Here is a 19,718-nt window from a genome sequence, read left to right on the forward strand (position 1 = left end):
CCAAGCAGTTATCTGGATTGAGGCTAAGCTGCCAAGGATTAGTAAATCATCTATATTAAAAATCTTCTAATACATTCACTCAGTAGCCATGAGCTTGCTGCTTGTGGTACTTGAGTCTTCTGGTTTTATTCTCAGAGAGTACGGCAGGGACTTGTTTATGAAACAGAGCAAGACCTTGGGGAGGGAAGAACCAATCCCTGACAGACCCTCTGTAGCCCAAGGGGCTTCCCAGCCAGCTTCCTTGCCCTAGGACAGTCCCGGGTCTCAGGCTGGGCAGCTCTTCTAGAGCAGACTGGTCAGATGCTAGATGACCTCAACCTTCCTCTCCCAGAGTAGGAGAAAGCAGTGTGGCTGGCTCCAGGTAACAAAAGCCAAGACTCTAGGGGCTCACCTGTAGGAGTCAAGGGTTCCCGTATTCCAAACTAAGGCAATGGCCAGGTCAGATCCCAAACCCCTGGCCTCACCCACACACCTTCTGGTCTTACCAACACTTACTGAGGAGAGTTTCCCCTTCCTGACCGGGGATACACTTCCTTTCAGGTGTTCCTAGTGCTTCATTTCCAGCTTTCTCAGCAAAAGGCCCTTCACGCCTTCCCTCTGCTTTTATCTGAACCTCCTGAATCTCCCAACTCACCTTTCCTCCTTAATCAAGAAGCAGCATATACTAACCTAACTGTCCCACTTTGCAGAATTACTTGATAATGTACACGAAGAAAGTTTGGCAAGGCAGCCAGAAAATTTAAAAGCACAATGTTGTAAAGTAAAGCTACATCCTCCAGGTCTCTTAGCATAAAAGCAGAACTATTGTGCTTCATATTTGGTAACTCCAGGTCAGCACTCTAAATATGTCATGCTGCCAGAACATTATTTCATAGGTTATTGTTTTATATCCCCAAATGGATACCAGATTCATTCCAGTTCTACCAAGAAAACATGACTGAGATGCCTTGGATCTGTATTGCTTTTCCCTTCCTTTTGCAATATCCACTTGTTCATTTGTTCATTCAACAAACACCAGAGTAGAGATAGTGGTGAACAACCACCACCATTGCTGCATCATGGAGTTTAAGTTCTCATCTTACACTCAATTGCCAGGGCCGTGGTCCCTTTACAAAGTAGACAACTCCAGAACTGGTGCTTGGGAAGACATCTTTGAGGTCAGCTAGTCAAACCTTTTGTGTTACAGATTTAAACTGATGCTGAGAAAGATGACTGGCTTCTTCCCCCGACTAGCAAGTTACTGTGGGGTGAGTGCAGAGCACAGGTCCCTTCCCACCTCTTGTGTGCTCTTCAGGAGCCCATCTGTCTCAGCCAGAAGACAGAAACAGAGGGAGGTCCTGAGAAGTGACAAGGACATTGGTTGGGGTGGGCAAAACACTGTCTCCTTCCTATCCCTGGCCTGTGAGCCTACACACAGGCAGAGCTTTTTCTTTTTGAAAAGAATCGCAGCCTCAACTGGCCTTAGCAGCAGGTTAGGGCAAAGACAGAGACGGGGTCGTCTTCGGCGCTGGTGGTGCTGGCGGTGGTGGGAGGGGAGGGCAGGCCAGGGCACTCGCCTATTGTAGGTCTGGATTGGATGCTTCCACTCATTCATTTCCTTTTAATTAACCCGCATTCCTGGAGGAGAAATATTTATGTTGGCTCCCATAGAGGCAATCCTCAGACTGGAAAGAAGGGGGAAGAAAGCCTGTCTTAGCAAAACAATATCTCTAAAGAGCTCAAGAAGAGAAAATAGGAGAACAAAATGCCATTAAAATAGCCTTCTACCCCCACTGGAGTCAATGAAAACTTCATTTCACATGCTAATCCGCCACTCCGCCCCCTTGTCTTCTCACAACACCTTTTCCGAAAGTGTTTGGGAAAAGTCTTCGCAGTCAGTACACAGCTCCCTGCAGCTCAGACTTCTCCTTGTGTTAGTTCAGGGCCCCAAGTGGGGCTCTCGCTCCAGCAGTGGCTTTTTTCTCCCCCACTTTAATTTAAACAAAGACTTCGGAGTTCATCAACCTCCCACTGAAATTCACAGCTGCTGAACAAACTAATCCCTTCTCCCGGCCTTTCTTCCCTTCAATGGGCTCTTGGCTTCAAAGACACTTTGGGAAAGGACTTTGCTAGGGCTCACACTGCTTCATCAATAGAAGTTAGTGCAAGTATTATCTGAAGAGCAAGTGGCTTTACAAACAAATACTGCCTAACAATCCCTCCCTCCCAAACACACACACATCTAGCCCGCAGACATGATGGGATCTACAACAGGATTAGGGCTAGCATCCCCTGGCTTCACACCCAGTCCCTTTGTATAGCTGAGCTCAGCCCTGAAGTGGGGTGGGGAAAACCCTGGAACTGAACACCAGGCACGGATGAAGGGAGACAATCCCCCCACCCCCAACACACCCAGCAGAGTGGCCACAAATGCTGCAAGGAGAGAACCTAATTCAGTGGGACTGGACACCTTCCTTTAACTTTCTTATCTCTCCCTAAGCCTCTCCCCTGCCTTACTAGGGTGCAGGAAGCAAAAATAAAGAGGACTAGAAAGGTAATGGCAAAATAGAACCCAGAGGAGGCAATGACTGGGAGATGACAGAGGAAACCAAATCGAAGCAGCTTTATTGCACCATTAAGTACATCACTGCATCAAATACAGTGCCACAAATGCAAATCCAATCGGAGAAGGTAGCCCTGAGACATGTGGTGGCTGCGAGGGAGAAGGACCCCCAACCCTTGAAGAGCAGCGCTGGAAGAGAATCGTTCCTTAATATGGCTCCAATTCCAGAACTGGGCTTTATCATCACAGAAGGAATGGCCTTGTGCTAAGGCTCCAACATAGGTGGAGTCAAGGGCAGTTCCCCATAGGCTGTGGTTCCCCTGCTCCTATCTCACAGCCTAAGACAGCTTCCAGCAAAAGGCAGTTCATCCCTTTCACCTTCCATCCAACCTAGCCCACCCTTAATAATGCCAGCAGATGAGAAATTCCATTTTAACAGCGCCAAAGTTTCCTCTCTTGGTTCTGCTCAGCACCCATCCCTCACGTCCATGACTTGTTCAAAGGGTGAACAGCAGTCAGCTCTACCCCAGACCCTGGGCTACAGAGAAATATGGACCTGGAAATACGAAGTCAGAGGCAGGGAAAAGGTAAGGGCAGGCTCATAAACCACAGAAGGGAGAAACAAAAGACCCACATGATGGGTCACAGCAGGGGTAGGCTTAAAAGTAACAATCCTGTTCACCCTCTCAGAAGCCACTTAAATAGAAGATCCCTGGGGGAGAAGATATCCTGCCCCAGGTCCTTACAGAGTGTAGTATTAGGGAGAGTGAAGAACTGATTCTATGCCCTGCCTCCAGGCCTGAGAGTGTCTTGAACAGATCCTAGAAGGCCAGACATAAAGGAGTAAAAAGCGGGCACTCAGCTGGTTTGGAGCCAAGCCTACAGCATCACATACCTGGCAGCAAGGAAAAGAGTCAGGAAAAACAAACAGAATCTGTTGCAAAAGTCCCCTCTTCTGCAGGGAGGAGTTATGTAACAGCAGAAGTGGCCTCCTAGCAAGACAGGCTGCCTGGTTTAGACCAGCAGCTTATGAGCGATGATGAGGACAGCCTTCAGGATAGGCAGGAAGCTGGACATCTCGCTGAAGCTGCTACAGCCCGCCACCTGGGCATGCACTGCGAGACCCTGCTCAAAGCTTCCTGCATCCACACATGGGGCAACCTCATGGAGCCCAGCCACGACATGAGGTGAGAGCTGTGGAGGGAATGACCCTTAGGTTAGTGAGCCCAACCCAGCTCCTACCCTGGCAGCATGGAAGGGATAAGGGAAGACTTAAGCTCTGGGGCCCAGTCCAGGCAAGATGCACGTATTCTGTGGGGAACCAGGTCAGTGAGACCTATGGGAAGAAAAGACACTGGGCTTCCTGTGGCCATGGTGATGGTGGAAGTGTAGGAGACAGTGGGAGCACAGCTAGCTGTACTTACTGTCCCCTCACAGAGCTTCTCATATAGACATTAGACATTCCAGACGCTGGGCTGCCTCTTCCAGCTTCCTTTTTGTCTTCTGCAGGGAAAGAAATGGATTCCAACCCCAGCCCCTAACTAACACCACACAGGGCCATAAAGAATCACAGCATATTAGGCTGGGCATGGTGGCTCACGCCTGTAATCCCAGCACCTTGGGAGGCCGAGGCGGGTGGATCATGAGGTCAGGAGATGGAGACCATCCTGGCTGACACAGTGAAACCCCATCTCCATTAAAAATACAAAAAATTAGCTGGACGTGGTGGTGGACACCTGTAGTCCCAGCTACTCGGGAGGCTGAGGCGGGAGAATGGCTTGAACCCGAGAGGCAGAGCTTGCAGTGAGCCGAGATTGCGCCACTGCACTCCAGCCTGGGCGACAAAGCGAGACTCCATCTCGAAAAAAAAAAAAAAAAAAAAAAAAAAAAAAAAAAAAAAAATCACAGCATATTAGAGCTAGAATGGCTTCATTTTACAGAGGAGGGAATGAAGGCCCAAGAAGGGTAAGTGACTTGCTTAAGCCAACACAGCCAGCAAAGGAATGGCAGACTTCCTCACTCCTGGCTCCACCCCCCTTCCAGTACCCCTGCTGCCTTTAGGACTCAATGCTGCTGGGTCCTACGACCAAGGAGCTGGACTTCAGACCAGACTCAAAGTCTCTCCCCAGCTCCACATGGACATCAATTAAGTACAAGATAGAGACAGCATGTGAGGGGCAGTGAGGAGAGAGTCACACAAGGAACTGGTCCACAGCTGAGGGGTCCTGGAGCCAGCGAGGGGTACGAGGAGGGCACTGTGAAGAAGGTTCAGACTTACTAAGTCAGTTGCAGACAGGGAGCAGCGTTGGAGAAGTGCCTCAAAGCTGTTCTTCAAGGACTGATGCTCTGGGGGCAGCTCCTTCCTTTCCATCTTCTCAGGTGGCAGGTGCTGAAGCTGCTGATAAAGAAGCAGGGAGAAAGGCCAGAGGGGCAAGCTGTCCTTCTCATGGCTTCCCTAAGGACTAGTCCCCAGTGACTCACAGTCACACTGTTCCCATTACAGCAGAGTTGGGGAGATGAGCAGCCTCCCTTTCTCTGCAGTAAGGACACCTGGTACCTGCCCCCAGTCTCCCTCAGCACATGCCTTGAGGAGTGAAGCCCATCTACCATGACCTGCACCCAAGGAGGGCTGGAAGGTTTCCCAAGGGAGGGGAATGCATTGTCCCTGTCACCTGCAGGCTGAGTTCTCCTGGAACTCCTGGGGGAGCATGACTCACACTGGAGACAGGGGGCTGTGAGGGAAGAATCCCTCGTAGCTCAGGGGTGAGGCTCATAACTGGAGCAGTAATTGGTGCTGGGGGCATAAATGTCTCTGGCAGCTAAACAGACAGAAGGAAAGACACATGAGTCTAAGCTGAGAGACTCCATGGCTCTGGTTTTGGGGAGTGGCAGGAATGATAGTGAACAAGGAAACAGAAGAGTGAGTGGGAAACTGGGAAATGAGGAGACTGGTGTACGTGTGTAAGAGGGAAAGAGAAAGAGGAGGGTCCTGAGGAAAGAAGAGTAAGTGGGAGGAGGGTGGGGACAGTCTGAGAAGGGGAAGGACTGACTGAATCCTCTAAGGAATTAGAACGTGGTCATTGGTGAATGTGCGAGGGAGTGGGTGGGGAAAGATGCATTGACCTTGTTCCTCTGGAGGTTTCCCCTGGGGGCTGGGGCTTCTTTCCAGGAATCTTGAGGTCCTACAGGATAAAAAGATAGAGGTTTTTCGGCGCATAGTGAAAAACACTGGAAGTTTTTTATCTGAAGGCTGGAAGCATTCTTTGAGTTGGAGTCCACCACACCTCCCTCTGCAGACCATCTACACTCCCGGCCACCCTCCACCCAACAGGGCCCTAGCCCTCTAACTTGAGGAAAGACTCCCAAAGTAGTGAGAGGGGCAGGGGAGGCAATAACCCAGAAGAGGGATCCATGGAAGGAAGACTGACCTGGGTGAGGAGTCAAGATGCCAGTGGTTGGGAGGACACTAGAGCATGGGGCACCTGGGTCCCCTGGAGGGTATGGCACAGGGAAGCTTGCAGGAGCGGCTGGGGTGTGGGAGACCATGCGGCTGGGACCTAGTGGTCTCAGAGGAAGCAGAGGGAACAGTCTAGGAGTCTTAGGCAGGGAGGTAGAGCCAGGTCGCATGATGTCTGGGCATGCCATGGGGAGAGGGGAACCAGGAAGAGGCCATGTCCCAGGGAATCCCACCGGGTTAGGAGCTTGCACCCTTTGCCCTCCTAATAGCTGTGGCTGAGATGAAGCTGAAGTAGAACAGAAATAGGTCATTTGTCACTAAACTTCAGGAGCAACTCAGAGCATATCAGGGAGAAACAGGATTGCAATAAAAAATTAATAATAATAAATGATTAATACATGTATATGGAAATCTATAATTTACAAAATACTTTTAACTATATTCCTTATTTGACCTTCAAAACAATCCCATAGCATTGAAATAAGCAACACAACACTTTGGTATATTGCCAAAGGTACGAAGCCAGTGATAGCATTAGGAATTCAGACTTCAACTTCCAAGCTCCTCTCACTAGACAGACATACAGCTTCCCAAATCCATGCTGGCCATGCCAATTGCTTTCCTGAGACCTCTGTGCTCTGCCCAGATAGATCTTCAGTGACTATTCACCAGGCCTTACCCCAGGGCTCAAAGGCAAAGGCTGGATGGCCTGGGGCCCAGGTGCCCTGTAGTCACTTATATTCTGCGTCCTGGGGCCCTGATAAGGGCTAGGATGGGAAGGTGCCAAGGGCATCGCTGGTGATGACTGAGGGGTGAAAACCCTTGGCCTTGGAGATGGAGTTGGAACCTATGAAGAGAAAAAAACCATCTGCTCTTGGAAAGGAAAGAGAAAGGTAAATAATAGAAAACAGAAAAATAATAGGGAAAATTAATGAAACAAAAACTAGTTCTTTGAGGAAAAAAATCAATAAAATTGATAAACATCTAAAAACTGATAAAGATAAAAAGCAAGAAGATATAAATCATCATCAGAGATGAAACAGGGAATATTATAACAGACCCTGAAGCCATTAAAAATATAAACAAATACTACAGAAAACTTTACATTCATAAATCTGACAACTTATCAGAAATAGACCCATTCCTCAAGAACCACAAACTACCAAAACTCAGTCACAATGAAAGAAGATCTGGATAGTCCTATAACCATTAAAGAAATTGAATTTGTAATTTAAAAGCTCCCAAAAAAGAAATCTCCAGGCCTAAATGATTTCACTGGAGAATTTCACCAAACAGTCAAAGAATTAATACAAAATTTATGTAATCTCTTCCAGAAAATAGAAGGAACACTTCCTAACTAATTTCATGAGGCCAGTATTACCCTGATGCCAGCACCAGAAAAAGATAGCAGAAAATAAAACTACACATCAATATTTCTCATGAACTTAGACACAAAAATCCTCAACAAAATTTTAGCAAATCAAATAATGTATATAAAAAATAATATTCCACAAGAAAGTGGGATTGATTCCAGGTCATACAAAGCTGATCCAATATATTTAAAAACCAATCAATTTAATCCCCTATACCAACAAACTAAAGAATGAAAATAATATGATCACAGAAATGATGCAGAAAAAACATTTGACAAAATTCAACACCGATTCATGATCTAGTACACAAGGTGTTATGGTCTGAATATGCTCCCCAAAGTCATGTGTTGAAAACTGAATCCTCAATGCAACAGTGTTGGGAGGTGGGACTTTTTGGAAGTGTTTAGGTCATGAGGGCTCTGCCCTCATTAATGGATTAATGCCACTATAAAAGTGACTTGCAGGAGTGGGTCTGCTTTCTCTTGCACATCTGCCGCCTGCCATGTGAGGACACAGCAGCAAGGCACCATCTTGGAACTAGAGGGTGGAACCATACCTGCTGGAACCATACCTGCTGGTGCCTTGATCTTGGACTCCAGAACCATAAGAAATAAATTTCTGTTCTTTATAAATTTCCCAGTCTGTGGTATTCTGTTATAGTGGCACAAAATGGACTAAGACACAAGGAATAGAGGGAAATGTCCTTGGTCTCATAAAGAGCATCTACGAAAAACCTAAAGCTAACATCACGCTTAATGCTGAAATATTGAATGTTTTTCCTCTAAGACTGGAAACAAGGCAAGAACATTCATGTTCAATATTTCTTTATTTTTTTTTTTGAGACAGAGTTTCGCTCTTAGTGCCCAGGCTGGAGTGCAATGGCACAATCTCAGCTCACTGCAACCTCCACCTCTTGGGTTCAAGCGACTCTCCAGCCTTGCCTCCTGAGTAGCTGGGATTACGGGCATGTGCCACCATGCCCAGTTAATTTTATATTTTTAGTAGAGATGGGGTCTCACCATGTTGGCCAGGCTGGTCTCAACTCCTGACCTTAGGTGATCCACCTGCCTCAGTTTCCCAAAGTGCTGGGATTACAGGTATGAGCCACTGCGCCTGGCTCATGTTCACTATTCTTATTTAACAGAGACTGGAAGTCCTAGTCACTACAATAAGGCATAAGAAAGAAATTAAATGCATATAGATTGAAAAGAAAGAAAACTATCTATTTGCAGATTTGCAGACAGCATGACTGTCTGATAGAAAACCCCATGGAATCCACAAAAAACTTCTATAACTATTCAGGAAAGTCACAGGATATAACCAGATCAACACATAAAAATCAACTGCATTTCTATATACTCATAATGAACAAGTGGAAACCAAGAAATTTCATTTTAAACTGCTGAAGAGAAAATTAAATACTTAGTAGGCATAAGCTGACAGCTGATATTAAAAAAATTAAATACTTAAGTATGAATTGGGCAAAATATGTACAGGATTGGTGTGATAAAAATTATAAAATGCTGATGGAGAAACATGCCACGTTCATGGACTGAAAGACTGAACCTAGTAAAGATGTCAGTTAGGAACTTGTATTTGAATACTCATAGCAGCTTTACTCATAATACCCCAAATTGGAAACTACCCAAATGTCCTTCAAAGTTTGAATGGCTAAAAAAATTAAAACTGGGGCCGGGCGCGGTGGCTCACGCCTATAATCCCAGCGCTTTGGGAGGCCGAGGCGGGCAGATCACGAGGTCAGGAGATCAAGACCATCCTGGCTAACACGGTGAAACCTCGTCTCCACCAAAAATACAAAAAATTCTCCGGGCGTGGTGGCGGGCGCCTGTAGTCCCAGCTACTCGGGAGGCTGAGGCAGGAGAATGGCGTGAACCTGGGAGGTGGAGCTTGCAGTGAGCCAAGATTGCGCCACTGCACTCCAGCCTGGGCAACAAAGCGAGACTCCATCTCAAAAAAAAAAAAAAAAATTAAAACCATGGTGCATTCACACCATGGAATACTACTCTGCAATAAGAATGAGCGAACTACTGGTACACAGAACAACTTGAATGAATCTCAAAGAAGTTATGCTAAGGGAGAAAAGCCAATCTCAAAAGGATACATATTGCATGATTCTATTTAAGTAACAATCATTAAATAACAATTATAGAGCTGGAGAACATATTGGTGAAGCCAAGGATGAGGGAGGCGGGATAAGCACAGCTATAAAAGAGGTTAACACAAGAGAGTCTTCTGGTGATGGTAAAATTGAGTATCTTGATTTTGGTGGTGGTTACACACCACAATGTGACAAAACTGCATAAACACACATAAACACACACATAACAATATGTAAAACTGGTGGAGACTGAATCTGAAATCTGAATCCATGGATTGTACTAACGGCAATTTTTTGGTTTTGATAGTGTACTGTGGTTGTGTGAGATGCCGACATGGGGCAGGGTGTTGTTGGGATGCAGGAGACATCCCAGCACATTTCTTTGCCACCTCCTGTGAATCTATAGTTATTTTTAAATGAAAAGAGACGGGGAGAGGGAGAGGGAGAGGAGAGGAGGGGAAGGGGAAAAGGGGAGACAAGTGAGGGAAGAAAGGGAGGGAGGAAAGGGAGGGAAAAAAGAAAAGGAATTAGGATGGGGATTGAAGGTGGGACAAGATGAGCCATCAGAGCTTCTGCCTGATAACTCTGTATCCAAATCTGTTCCCCAGCTCCTCTAGTAAGCTTCTGGCCTCACATCTTAACAGTATCCAATCCCCCCGGGGAACTTTGGCCAGAACCTCTTTCCTCTCCCTCAGTCCCCCCCAACCACACACACACCTCTCCAAACTATCAGCAATTCTGTCAGTTCTATCTACTAAGTACTAAGTATTTCAAATCAAACCTCACTGGCTAGCTTTAGTTATTTCATGTCTTCATCATCCCTTACTATAGCCTAACTCCCTCCAGCCTGGCCCTTCCTAACATACAGCTAATTAGGTCACTCTTCCTAAAACTGTTCAATAGCTCCTCCCTGTAAAGTTTAAGTTCTTTAGCACAGAATGCTAGGTCCTTAGTGATCTAACTCCTACCTGTTGTTCCAGCTTCATCTAACTTCACTTCACAGCCACAAACACCTGTGTTGCAGCCCCAATTAAATAACAGTAATCCTCAAAAGGCCTCGGCCTACTCTTGCTTCAGTGCCTTTGTATATGCTATTCTCTGTGCCTGAAACAGTCTTCATTTGCTCATTCCTTTGCCTAAAAACTTTTAATCTTTGAAACTCTGATCAAACATCAGACTCGTTCTGAAACACTCCCTGGACTGCCCCCACAACCTCACCATACAGAGTAAACTACTTTCATCTGTGTGATCTTATAGCCCCTTGCCATACCCCAATCATGGTATTTATGAATTTTACTGTAGCTATTTTTTTTTTTTTTGAGACGGAGTCTCGTTCTGTTGCCAGGCTGGAGTGCAGTGGTATGATCTGGGCTCACTTCAACCTCCGCCTCCTGGGTTTAAGTGATACTCCTGCCTCAGCCTCCCAAGTAGCTGGGACTACAGGCGCGTGCCACCACGCCCAGATCATTTTTTTGTATTTTCAGTAGAGATGGGGTTTCACCATGTTGGCCAGGATGGTCTCGAACTCCAGACCTCATGATCTGCCCGCTTTGGCCTCCCAAAGTGCTGGGATTACAGGCGTGAGCCACCACGCCAGGCCTACTGTAGCTATTTTTTACATATCTATCTTTCCACTAGACTATGAGCTACTTGAGGGCAAGTATCACGATTTTTGCACCTTTATGTCCTAAGAGCCTAGTAGTTCAATAAACAGTTATTTATTATAAAAAGAACTGAATCTATGTTCTATGGAAGTTGGGAATTTTCATCAGTTTTGTTCACAATATATTCCCAGTGCCCAGAACCATGCTTGGCACGTAAGTACTGTTGAATGAACAAATGAATGAACAAACAAGGTCTCACCTGGTGAGAAGGCTGGGATCCCAATCTGTAAGATGATGTCTCTTTAGAGTGGAGGGTAGCTCCCACAACAATCCGGGGGAAGGGGAAAGGGGGAGACTGTTGGCCCAAGACAGCAGAACCTTGAGCATGAAAAAGCCGATCTCTTAGCTGCTGAACTGGTGGCTATAAGTTTTAATGAGGAAGAGCTGTGTCAAGAAATTAAAACAATCAAGGCCCCAGGTAGCAGTCAAATTTCAGCTGACCCTCTACACCAAGTTTGTCCAACCCGTGTTATTTTATTGTTGTTGTTGTTGTTCTGTTCTGTTTTGTTTTGTTTTAGGCTTTTAGCAGCCTGAAGCCATGGTTTTTGGTTTCTGTCTCTAGTGATAAGTGCAAAACAGGGATGAGGAAGGGGCTTTACTGGCCCAACCAGAAACAGAAACTAAGCACCCACGACTGTATTCTGACCCTTGGACACCCCCGCTCTATACTCTAGCCCCCTTAGAAATGACTCAAGGTTCCCGAATCCCTGCCAAACATTTGCATGCCTCCCTCCTTGCTGTTCTTTCTGCTTAGAATGCTCTATATCTGCTGGTAAGCTACTTCTCTTTGAAGGTCCAGCTCAGCTGTTTTAACCATTGGGAAGCCTTCCTTGACTTCTCCAGGAAAAAACCAGTCCCTTCCCTGGACTCCCACAGTGCTTAGTATAAGCTTCTGTTATGGCACTATAAGTCATCGACATCTGATCTTCCCCCAGTAGATTGTGAGGTGCTTAAGGGATTCCATCTTATCTATCCTAGGAGCTTCAGTATTAGCATAGTGCCTGGAACATGGAAGTGCTCAATCAATGTTAGATGACTGAATGAAATGGTTTGCTCTCTCCACATGGCCCCGCTTACCTGAGCACAGTCACTGGGTAGAAAGCTCATGGCAGTGGCCAGGCTGCCCTGGGCTGCCAGGAGGTTGGCATACTGAGTGACCCTGTAGGTTGTGGCAGGGCCTGGGTTCACCCCATGAGGACCCCGCAGTTGCTCCAAGCTCCTGTTAAGAACCATCACCTTCTCCATCAGGTCCTGTAAGGACAAGCATGAGGGTGGTAAGCCTTCAATGAGGCATATCCTGCTCTCTAAGTCCACACAGCTCATTCAGGGATCTCCCACTATGGGTAGAGATGAGGGCACCTGGCCATACCTAGGTGAAGGCAGCAGATGATGACATGCAAGAACTGTGACAGAGAAGGGCCACCTGGCCTCACCTCCCAAGCTGTTAGGATTGGATTTAACTGGACCCATCTGGGTCTTAGATTTTTGTACATCTCTACTTCTTCCTTTTGCTTTTTTACCCTTTCCGCTTATACATCACCAACCACAGACTCTGTTATACTAATAGTTTCATGTGCGACTTTTGTCTCTCCATGAGTCTGTGACCCCCACTTTCTGTGGTCACCCACAGAACACCTGGCAGTTTAGATCCACAGAATTTTCCATAGTAGCTAATAGAAGGGCCAAGCCACAATTACTTAAGTACTGAATACATCTGTAAAACCAAACCTGAAATAGGAAAAAAATTATGAAGACTAACACTGAAGCAGCTGCTGCTTAGTCTTCTCTGAGGGAAGAGGAGAAGATCCCAGACATTCAGGACCTTTCGCTCCTCCCTAACACCGTGGTTCCAGCCTGTCCCAGAAGATTTGCCTCTGCTAGCTCTGCACATCTCCACCACTAGCCTCCTAAGGGCCTGGTGTGGAGTGGCCAGTACCCTGCAGAGAAGGGGTACCTGCAGAGCCATGGGGGACAAAGCCTGGTGGCATTTTGCCCAGCACTCCACCAGCTGCTCCACACTCCCTGAGCACACGTAACAGAGTCTGGCTTCAGAGGTTAGTGCCCTGCCGCCCTCCTGTTCCATGCGAGTTCCCAGCATGTCTGCAGAGAGAGGGAAATTTCATTAATGGCACAGCTGCCCTGTGTGCCTCTCCTTCTCCTGTTTGGAAACAGGGAGAGGACCACGAGCCTGGGACAAGTAGCTGCAGTGGCTTTAAGACAACACTGAGACTCACCTTGCTGTACAGAGAAGGGGAAAGTTCTCACATCATGGTGTGACAAGACAAGGTAAAAGAGGACAACAAAGGATCCCCTCTGAAAGTAGGGGCATGCACTGTGGTCCCTGCCTCCTGGCTGAGCCAGATTCTAGCCCTGACAACATTGCCTGGCCTCCCAGAGCTCAGGCTGCTCCTCCACCTCCCTCCTGCATGTATCCTTTGACTCCATGCTGGAGTCACACCATTTCATCCTGAAGCCTGGAACCACACCTACCACAGAGCTCAGGGAATTTCTCTGTGCCTGCGTATGTCAGCAGCAAAGCCAGTGCCTCTCTCCAGTTCTTCAGGCTACAGGTACACACCACATCCTTCCAATTCTTTTGCACAACACAGGCTAGAAGCTGTAATGGGCCAAGAAGGAAAGAGGCCATCAGCCATCCATCCAGCATAGGCAGCAGGATTCCTGCACAGGCCTCCTGTTAGAGCACTGAGTAGGTGCAAGGGATGAGGTGGGGGTGGTTAGAGTAGAAAGAGAGAGGCAGGCAGACACTCAAACACGGGTCCCAAGGTGTGGGTGTCCACCTCACAAGGTCCAAGTAATCCCCTCCCTTCTTCTCCTGCATGATGGGCAGTTACCGAGGAGATTTTGGTTTTCTTCTTGGCCAAGTAGCGCTCCAGTGTTTGCTTCAGCAGATCTGCACCCCCAGCCTGGGCCAGGATAATGGCATCAGCAAAGCGCTCCTCCTTCAAACACAGCTCCACGGCCGGACCCAGTTCCCCAAGCAGGAGAACCTGGCTTAGGAGTCCATCAACATCTGCAGGCAGAAGCATCCCCTCTGCATTAGTTGCTCTCAAACCCCAACTTCCTGCCCCCTGCAGGGCCCACAGCACACCCTCTATATCTCTATATCACTCAGCGTGCTTGGCTCCAAACTAAACCCTCAAGCTTCATTCCTTGGCAATAAAATGTATTTTGGTGCCCAGGTCTAAAGACAGGGCCCAAGACAAGGGGGGGAACTGATGTGGCAGTAGCACAGTGTGAGGTGTGCTTGATCACAGTGGGCAGGGCCACAGTCCTTTCAGCAAGAAGGATAGAAGAAAATCTGTTGGTAGAAGGCCTTCCATAGGAAGGACCTATCCATGAAAATCTACAACCACAGAGAGCTCTAACTGGTAAGCGACTCACTCAGCATTTGAGATGGTGGGAGGAAGGCATGAGGCAGGGGACAAGAAGGGAATGTTTCCTACCTCCATACCCCAAAACCTCTGTGCCCACCTAGTCCTAAGCAGAGACTCTCTCTCTCCCTCAGGGTCAGGGTACCTTTTGTGATGGGGATCTCCCCAGGAGTCATGTTCTGAGGGACCAGCTCATCAAAGAAGGCTGAGGAAGCAGAGGCTTCCTCTGTGGTGTGTTTGGAGGCCTGTATGAGGAAGGACAGAGGTGACTACTTAGGGATGAACCCAGAAGACAGACAGAGAGCTGGCTTAGTAACTCTCAGAGCTCTACTATTTGGCTGTTAATGGGTAAAACTAAAAAAATAGCCAGGTAAGGTTTGGGAAGGGCCATAGTTCACGGTTAAGACACAGTTCTCCACTCCCAGCTCAAAAGCTTAGGGACTCTGTGTCTCACTCTGGTTCTAAGAGAGTGAGGAGTCTGAAGACTTCTACAGATGCTAAACACTTACAGAGAGCAAAGAAAAGGGCCAGGAAGGGAAAGATGCCCAAAAGGCAGGTTTCCTGTGTTATCATACGTCAGGCTGACTGGACTCCTACCACACCTGGCTGCAGAAGGCCTGTTGTCTGTCACTATTGAGGTCATTTCCCTTGGGCTGAGGACTCTCACCTAGCCCCACGTCACTCTTCAACCATGTGGCCACCTGCAGGGAGAGACCTATGAAAACCGCTCTTTCCAGCGTAAGATCAAATAAGCATTATCCTCTTTTCCTACCTCCATACCCCACCAACTGGACTCTCTAAGATCCCTGATCTATTTTTTTTCTGAGAAAAAAACAAAGTCCAGGATGTAAAATGCTCACATATGCAATAATAAGGCCAGGAAGAGGTATTCTGAGATGGTTTACTCTGGCAACATTCTCTTCTTCTCTTCAACAAGTACATGTTTCTGATGTGAAAAGCAGCTTACCTTCTTCTGAAGCTCATCTTTACTGTATCCTAAAAGCGTTAGGAATTTCTTTTTTTTTTTTTTTTTTTGGCATTGCCAAACACATTTTTATTAGAAAATTAACCATTCAACAACATAACCATGGTCCACACCTCTAAACTATTATTATTTACATAATTAACAAAGGAACATTCAAGATACTGTGGCGCTCAACTACATGCGAAAATTCACACATTATATCTACTCCCCTTCCTCCTTTCCTCTTCTCTCCTTCTACTACCACCCTTTCCACCACCCACCCTCTGGGCTGGCGAGTCAGAATTAATCACTAGTGCCATTTCACTCCCACAAGTTCATTCTGGAGTCTTGCTGTAAGGTCACCTAAGAAACCACAGAACACAGAAAAGACTCCATTAAATGAACATAAATGACGCTCTTCCTACAAGCTGGGCATCTGTGCCAGTATACCCCCCAATATAGTTCTTTGTATTACTAGAAGTGCCCTCAGCAGTCCAATGCCATCTCTCCCTTTTCCTCCCTGGATCTGACTTACTGATGGGCTATGGGCAGTGTTAACATAGCCCCCTGCCCTTTGCGCATGAGAATTTGACCTTTCATTGACTTCCTAGCTCTGTTACCCTGGTAGTCTGGTGAGAGTAAAATGTCAACTGTTCCTAGGCAATATGCTTGTGATTGGTAACTTGCATCTGGACTGGAACTATGTAACCTAGAAATAATTAATGTGAACAACATGCTATGCGTTTCCCTGATTGCAGTGGCTCTTGTAACTGGACAGATTCTTTGCAGGGACTCCGGAAGCTATGCTTTTAGAATTGGTACAAGAGATATTGGCTCTTGTAGGCAAGAAGCTTCTAAGTCAGGGCAACTTACGTACCTGCCTGATGTATAGTCTCATCTCCTTGTACCTGAGCTGTCTCTGGGGGGCTGAAGAAGAGAACTCTGAATTACTGCATGACTGCTGAAAGGGCTCCCACAGAAGACACCTGCCTGATGCTACCCTGCTGTGGTCCCTATCCCATATCCTTCCGAGGAGACTGCTACCCAGCGTAGCCTACAGTAGCCTTGTGAGTCTAAATGTTTCTTTTTTTTTTTAAGACAGACTCTCGCTCTGTCGACCAGGCTGGAGTACAGTGGTGCCATGTCAGCTCACTGCAACCTCCACCCCCAGGGTTCAAACGATTCTCTTGTCTCAGCTTCCCGAGTAGCTGGAATTACAGGCGCCCTCAACCACGCCCTGGCTAATTTTTTGTATTTTTAGTAGAGACAGGGTTTCACCATGTTGGCCAGGCTGGTCTCGAACTCCTGACCCCAGGTGATCCACCCACCTCAGCCTCCCAAAGTGCTGGGATTACAGGCGTGAGCCACCGCCCCCAGCCTTGTGAGTCTAAATGTTTCTTTGAGAAGACCTCTGGTAGAAGTTGCACAGGTACAGTAAACAAAGTCAGCTTCCCACTCAATGTCCCAAATACCAAGGAGCAAACCTTTCTGAAGCCCCCGTAATCTTGATTAGCTGTCCCAGGCCCTTAATTTATTCCACACTGAAACATGATTTCTAACCATACCTTTCTCATAGTCTCTCTGGGCACCCTTCTCCTTCCATGCCCTTCCCTTAGAAATGTTCACCACACCCAACCAGGAACCATCATGATGGACAGCTCTTGGGTAGCTTTTAAACCAGAATGCCTGGCCAGGCGTGGTGGCTCACGCCTATAATCCCAGCACTTTGGGAGGCTGAGGTGGGTGGATCACCCGAGTTCAGGAGTTCGAGACTAGCCTGGCCAACATGGTGAAACCCTGTCTCTACTAAAAATACAAAAATTAGCAGGGCGTGGTGGCAGGTGCCTGTAATCCCAGCTATTTAGGAGGCTGAGGCAGGAGAATTGCTTGAACCCGGGAGGCAGAGGTTGCAGTAAGCCAAGATCATGCCATTGCACTCCAGCCTGAGCGACAAGAGTGAAACTCTGTCTCAAAAAAACCCAGAATGCCCTGTCCTATAGGTCCCTCTCTCCTATAGGTACCACTGTCTCCTTTGTTTAGCGGAGTAAAGGCTGAACTCCTGACCACTCCGTCTCTTTCCCATCTCACCATTCCTGGAACTTGCATCCTGCTTACGACAAAAGCATAATTTCTTATTCTTTTCTTCCCACATCATTCTCTGGCTTCACTGTATAGTCAAGATCTTTCTCAAATTCTCTTTCTCTAACTTCCTGATGTCCACCTTCACAAAGCTCTACTATGCCTAAAGCTCAAATTTCAAGTCCCTCTCAGATGCCCTGGTACAGGCCCAATCCATTTTGCTTTCTTCTATACAATTCCAAAAATTTGCACAATCATCCCACTGACTGACCAGTCAGCTACTTCCCTTTCTTCCTTCAGATCTCTCACTTGCTCATTTCCTTTGATAGGTATAGTACTCCTTCTGGTGTCATAGGAAACTTGAAATTAAATGAGAACTGGAACTGAACCCATGCCTCCAGTGTACAGTGGCACCTGAACCCTAGGACCCACTCCAGGGACTTGCCTTGGGTTACTTGAAACCAACTCAAAGCCTTCTTATGACAATGTGTCCTTCTAACTAATCTTTTTCCTTTCTCCTCTTTTTCTCTTTTCTCCCTTTTTTCTTCCTTCCCATTACCTTACCTGCCCTTTGGCATGATACCGTGAAGGTCTTTGCCTTGTCCCTGGTAAAGTACCTAGGACATCAGCCATAGTAGCAACAAAGGAAAACATCTCGTGTATTCCCCATCTTTCCTAGCCTCTTCCCAAATGGCCTTTGAGCCTCTGGTAAAGGGTGAACGTTTTGTGTCCAGATGGTGGGTACAGTGTGGGGGAAAAACTAATGGGAGTTAAGGCCTCTGTAATCTGGGTCCCAGTGTGCTTGTGCTTCTCCTGCAGTTGACACACGTTGGAGCTCCAGGCTTTGGGAAGACACTTCTGAGCAGCTAGCCTTCAGGCTTCCCACCTTCAGGAACTGCCACAGCATCTTCTCACTTTGCAGTAAAGCTTGCTGGCTCTTGTTCTGACAGTAATTCAGTAGATTTCCTGATCCCAAGGCCTCCTGCAGCTCAGTTGATCGCATCAGGAATTCAGATTCTGTGGTGACTTGACTGATGAAGACTAGGCGAGGGCAAGGCACCAGATGGGCAGGGGTGCTGGGGAGGCCAAAAGTAACCAGCTTCCCTCCAAACTGGTGAGGAAAAGCAAGAAGGGTAAAGGTTATACCTTCAAGCCAAAAAGTAACACTAAGTCAGGTTCACAGAGAAGGCTATCTAATGGCTGACCCTAGGCTAGGAAATAAATAAAATAAGAGAGTTCCTGGGGGGTGGAATAGGATCAGGAATTTGGTATTCAATGCGTCTCCCTACCAAAACCACTTCTGCACTCTTAGGACCACCCGCTTCAAACTTCACCACACAATACTCACCTTCTGCTAACCTGTCCTGGTACCACCATTCTCCCAGTCACCTGGGCTAAATACCTCAGCATTAGCAAAGTCTTCATACCCCCTATAGCCAAGCAACGACAAAGTCCTACCTATTCTTGTTCACTGTCTTTCATGCAGGTCCCCTCCATCCCATTCCCAGTGCTAGTACACCCAGATTACTAAAATAGTTTGCTAGCCTTCTGTTCTTTTCCCTCCTCTAATTAAGCCTTAGACTATCCCTCTATTGCTTGTACCAACCTGCTGCTATTCAGGAGCTTGTGTGGTTTCACAAGGCCACAGGAAAGAGCTTAAGCTCCCCTGCCTGCAGTGCACAAACTTCTGCAAAATCAGGGCCAAACCTATCTTTCCCAGCATCTCTCTCCCTGCTTGTTTATTACAATTGCTCCACATCCCTAAAATGCCTGGTGTGTTCCTGCTTCTGTGCCTTTACCCACAACACCCCCACCTGGAGTATCCTTCTCACCAAATTAGATGCCTTATATAGAGCATCTGGCACAAAACAGGACCTTAGAAAAACCCTTTTACTCCAGCAGTTCTCAACGTTGGCTGCATATTGAAACCACGTGGAGAACAATCCAGACTTGCCAGGCCACACCCCAGACAATACAATCAGAAACTCTGGGGGTGGGACTAGGCGTCAGTATTTTTTGAATTATTCAGGTTATTCCAATGTGTATCCAAGGCTGACAACTTTTTTTTTTTATTTTTTGAGATGGAGTTTTGCTCTTGTTGCCCGGGCTGGAGTGTAATGGCGCAATC

The 19,718-nt window shown here is 47.0% G+C and overlaps 1 protein-coding gene across 1 annotated transcript in view; it reads right to left on the reverse strand.

Moving 5' to 3' along the window:
• Nucleotides 1-2,585: 2,585 nt before the first annotated feature.
• Nucleotides 2,586-19,718, reverse strand: part of SEC31B (SEC31 homolog B, COPII coat complex component) — a 33,639-nt gene continuing 16,506 nt past the window's right edge. The window contains 18 exon segments of the mRNA XM_054436079.2: nt 2,586-3,736; nt 3,967-3,996; nt 3,998-4,045; nt 4,821-4,937; nt 5,215-5,361; nt 5,666-5,724; nt 5,971-6,285; nt 6,669-6,846; nt 11,355-11,516; nt 12,233-12,406; nt 13,110-13,255; nt 13,646-13,772; nt 14,008-14,186; nt 14,693-14,792; nt 15,150-15,248; nt 15,515-15,563; nt 15,849-15,874; nt 18,477-18,701. Of these exon segments, the coding sequence (XP_054292054.1) occupies nt 3,557-3,736; nt 3,967-3,996; nt 3,998-4,045; nt 4,821-4,937; nt 5,215-5,361; nt 5,666-5,724; nt 5,971-6,285; nt 6,669-6,846; nt 11,355-11,516; nt 12,233-12,406; nt 13,110-13,255; nt 13,646-13,772; nt 14,008-14,186; nt 14,693-14,792; nt 15,150-15,248; nt 15,515-15,563; nt 15,849-15,874; nt 18,477-18,701 (2,361 nt within the window). The 3' untranslated portion in view covers nt 2,586-3,556.

The sequence above is a fragment of the Pongo pygmaeus genome, chromosome 8 (assembly GCF_028885625.2).
Source record: "Pongo pygmaeus isolate AG05252 chromosome 8, NHGRI_mPonPyg2-v2.0_pri, whole genome shotgun sequence".
In the NCBI taxonomy this organism is placed as follows: Eukaryota; Metazoa; Chordata; class Mammalia; order Primates; family Hominidae; genus Pongo; species Pongo pygmaeus.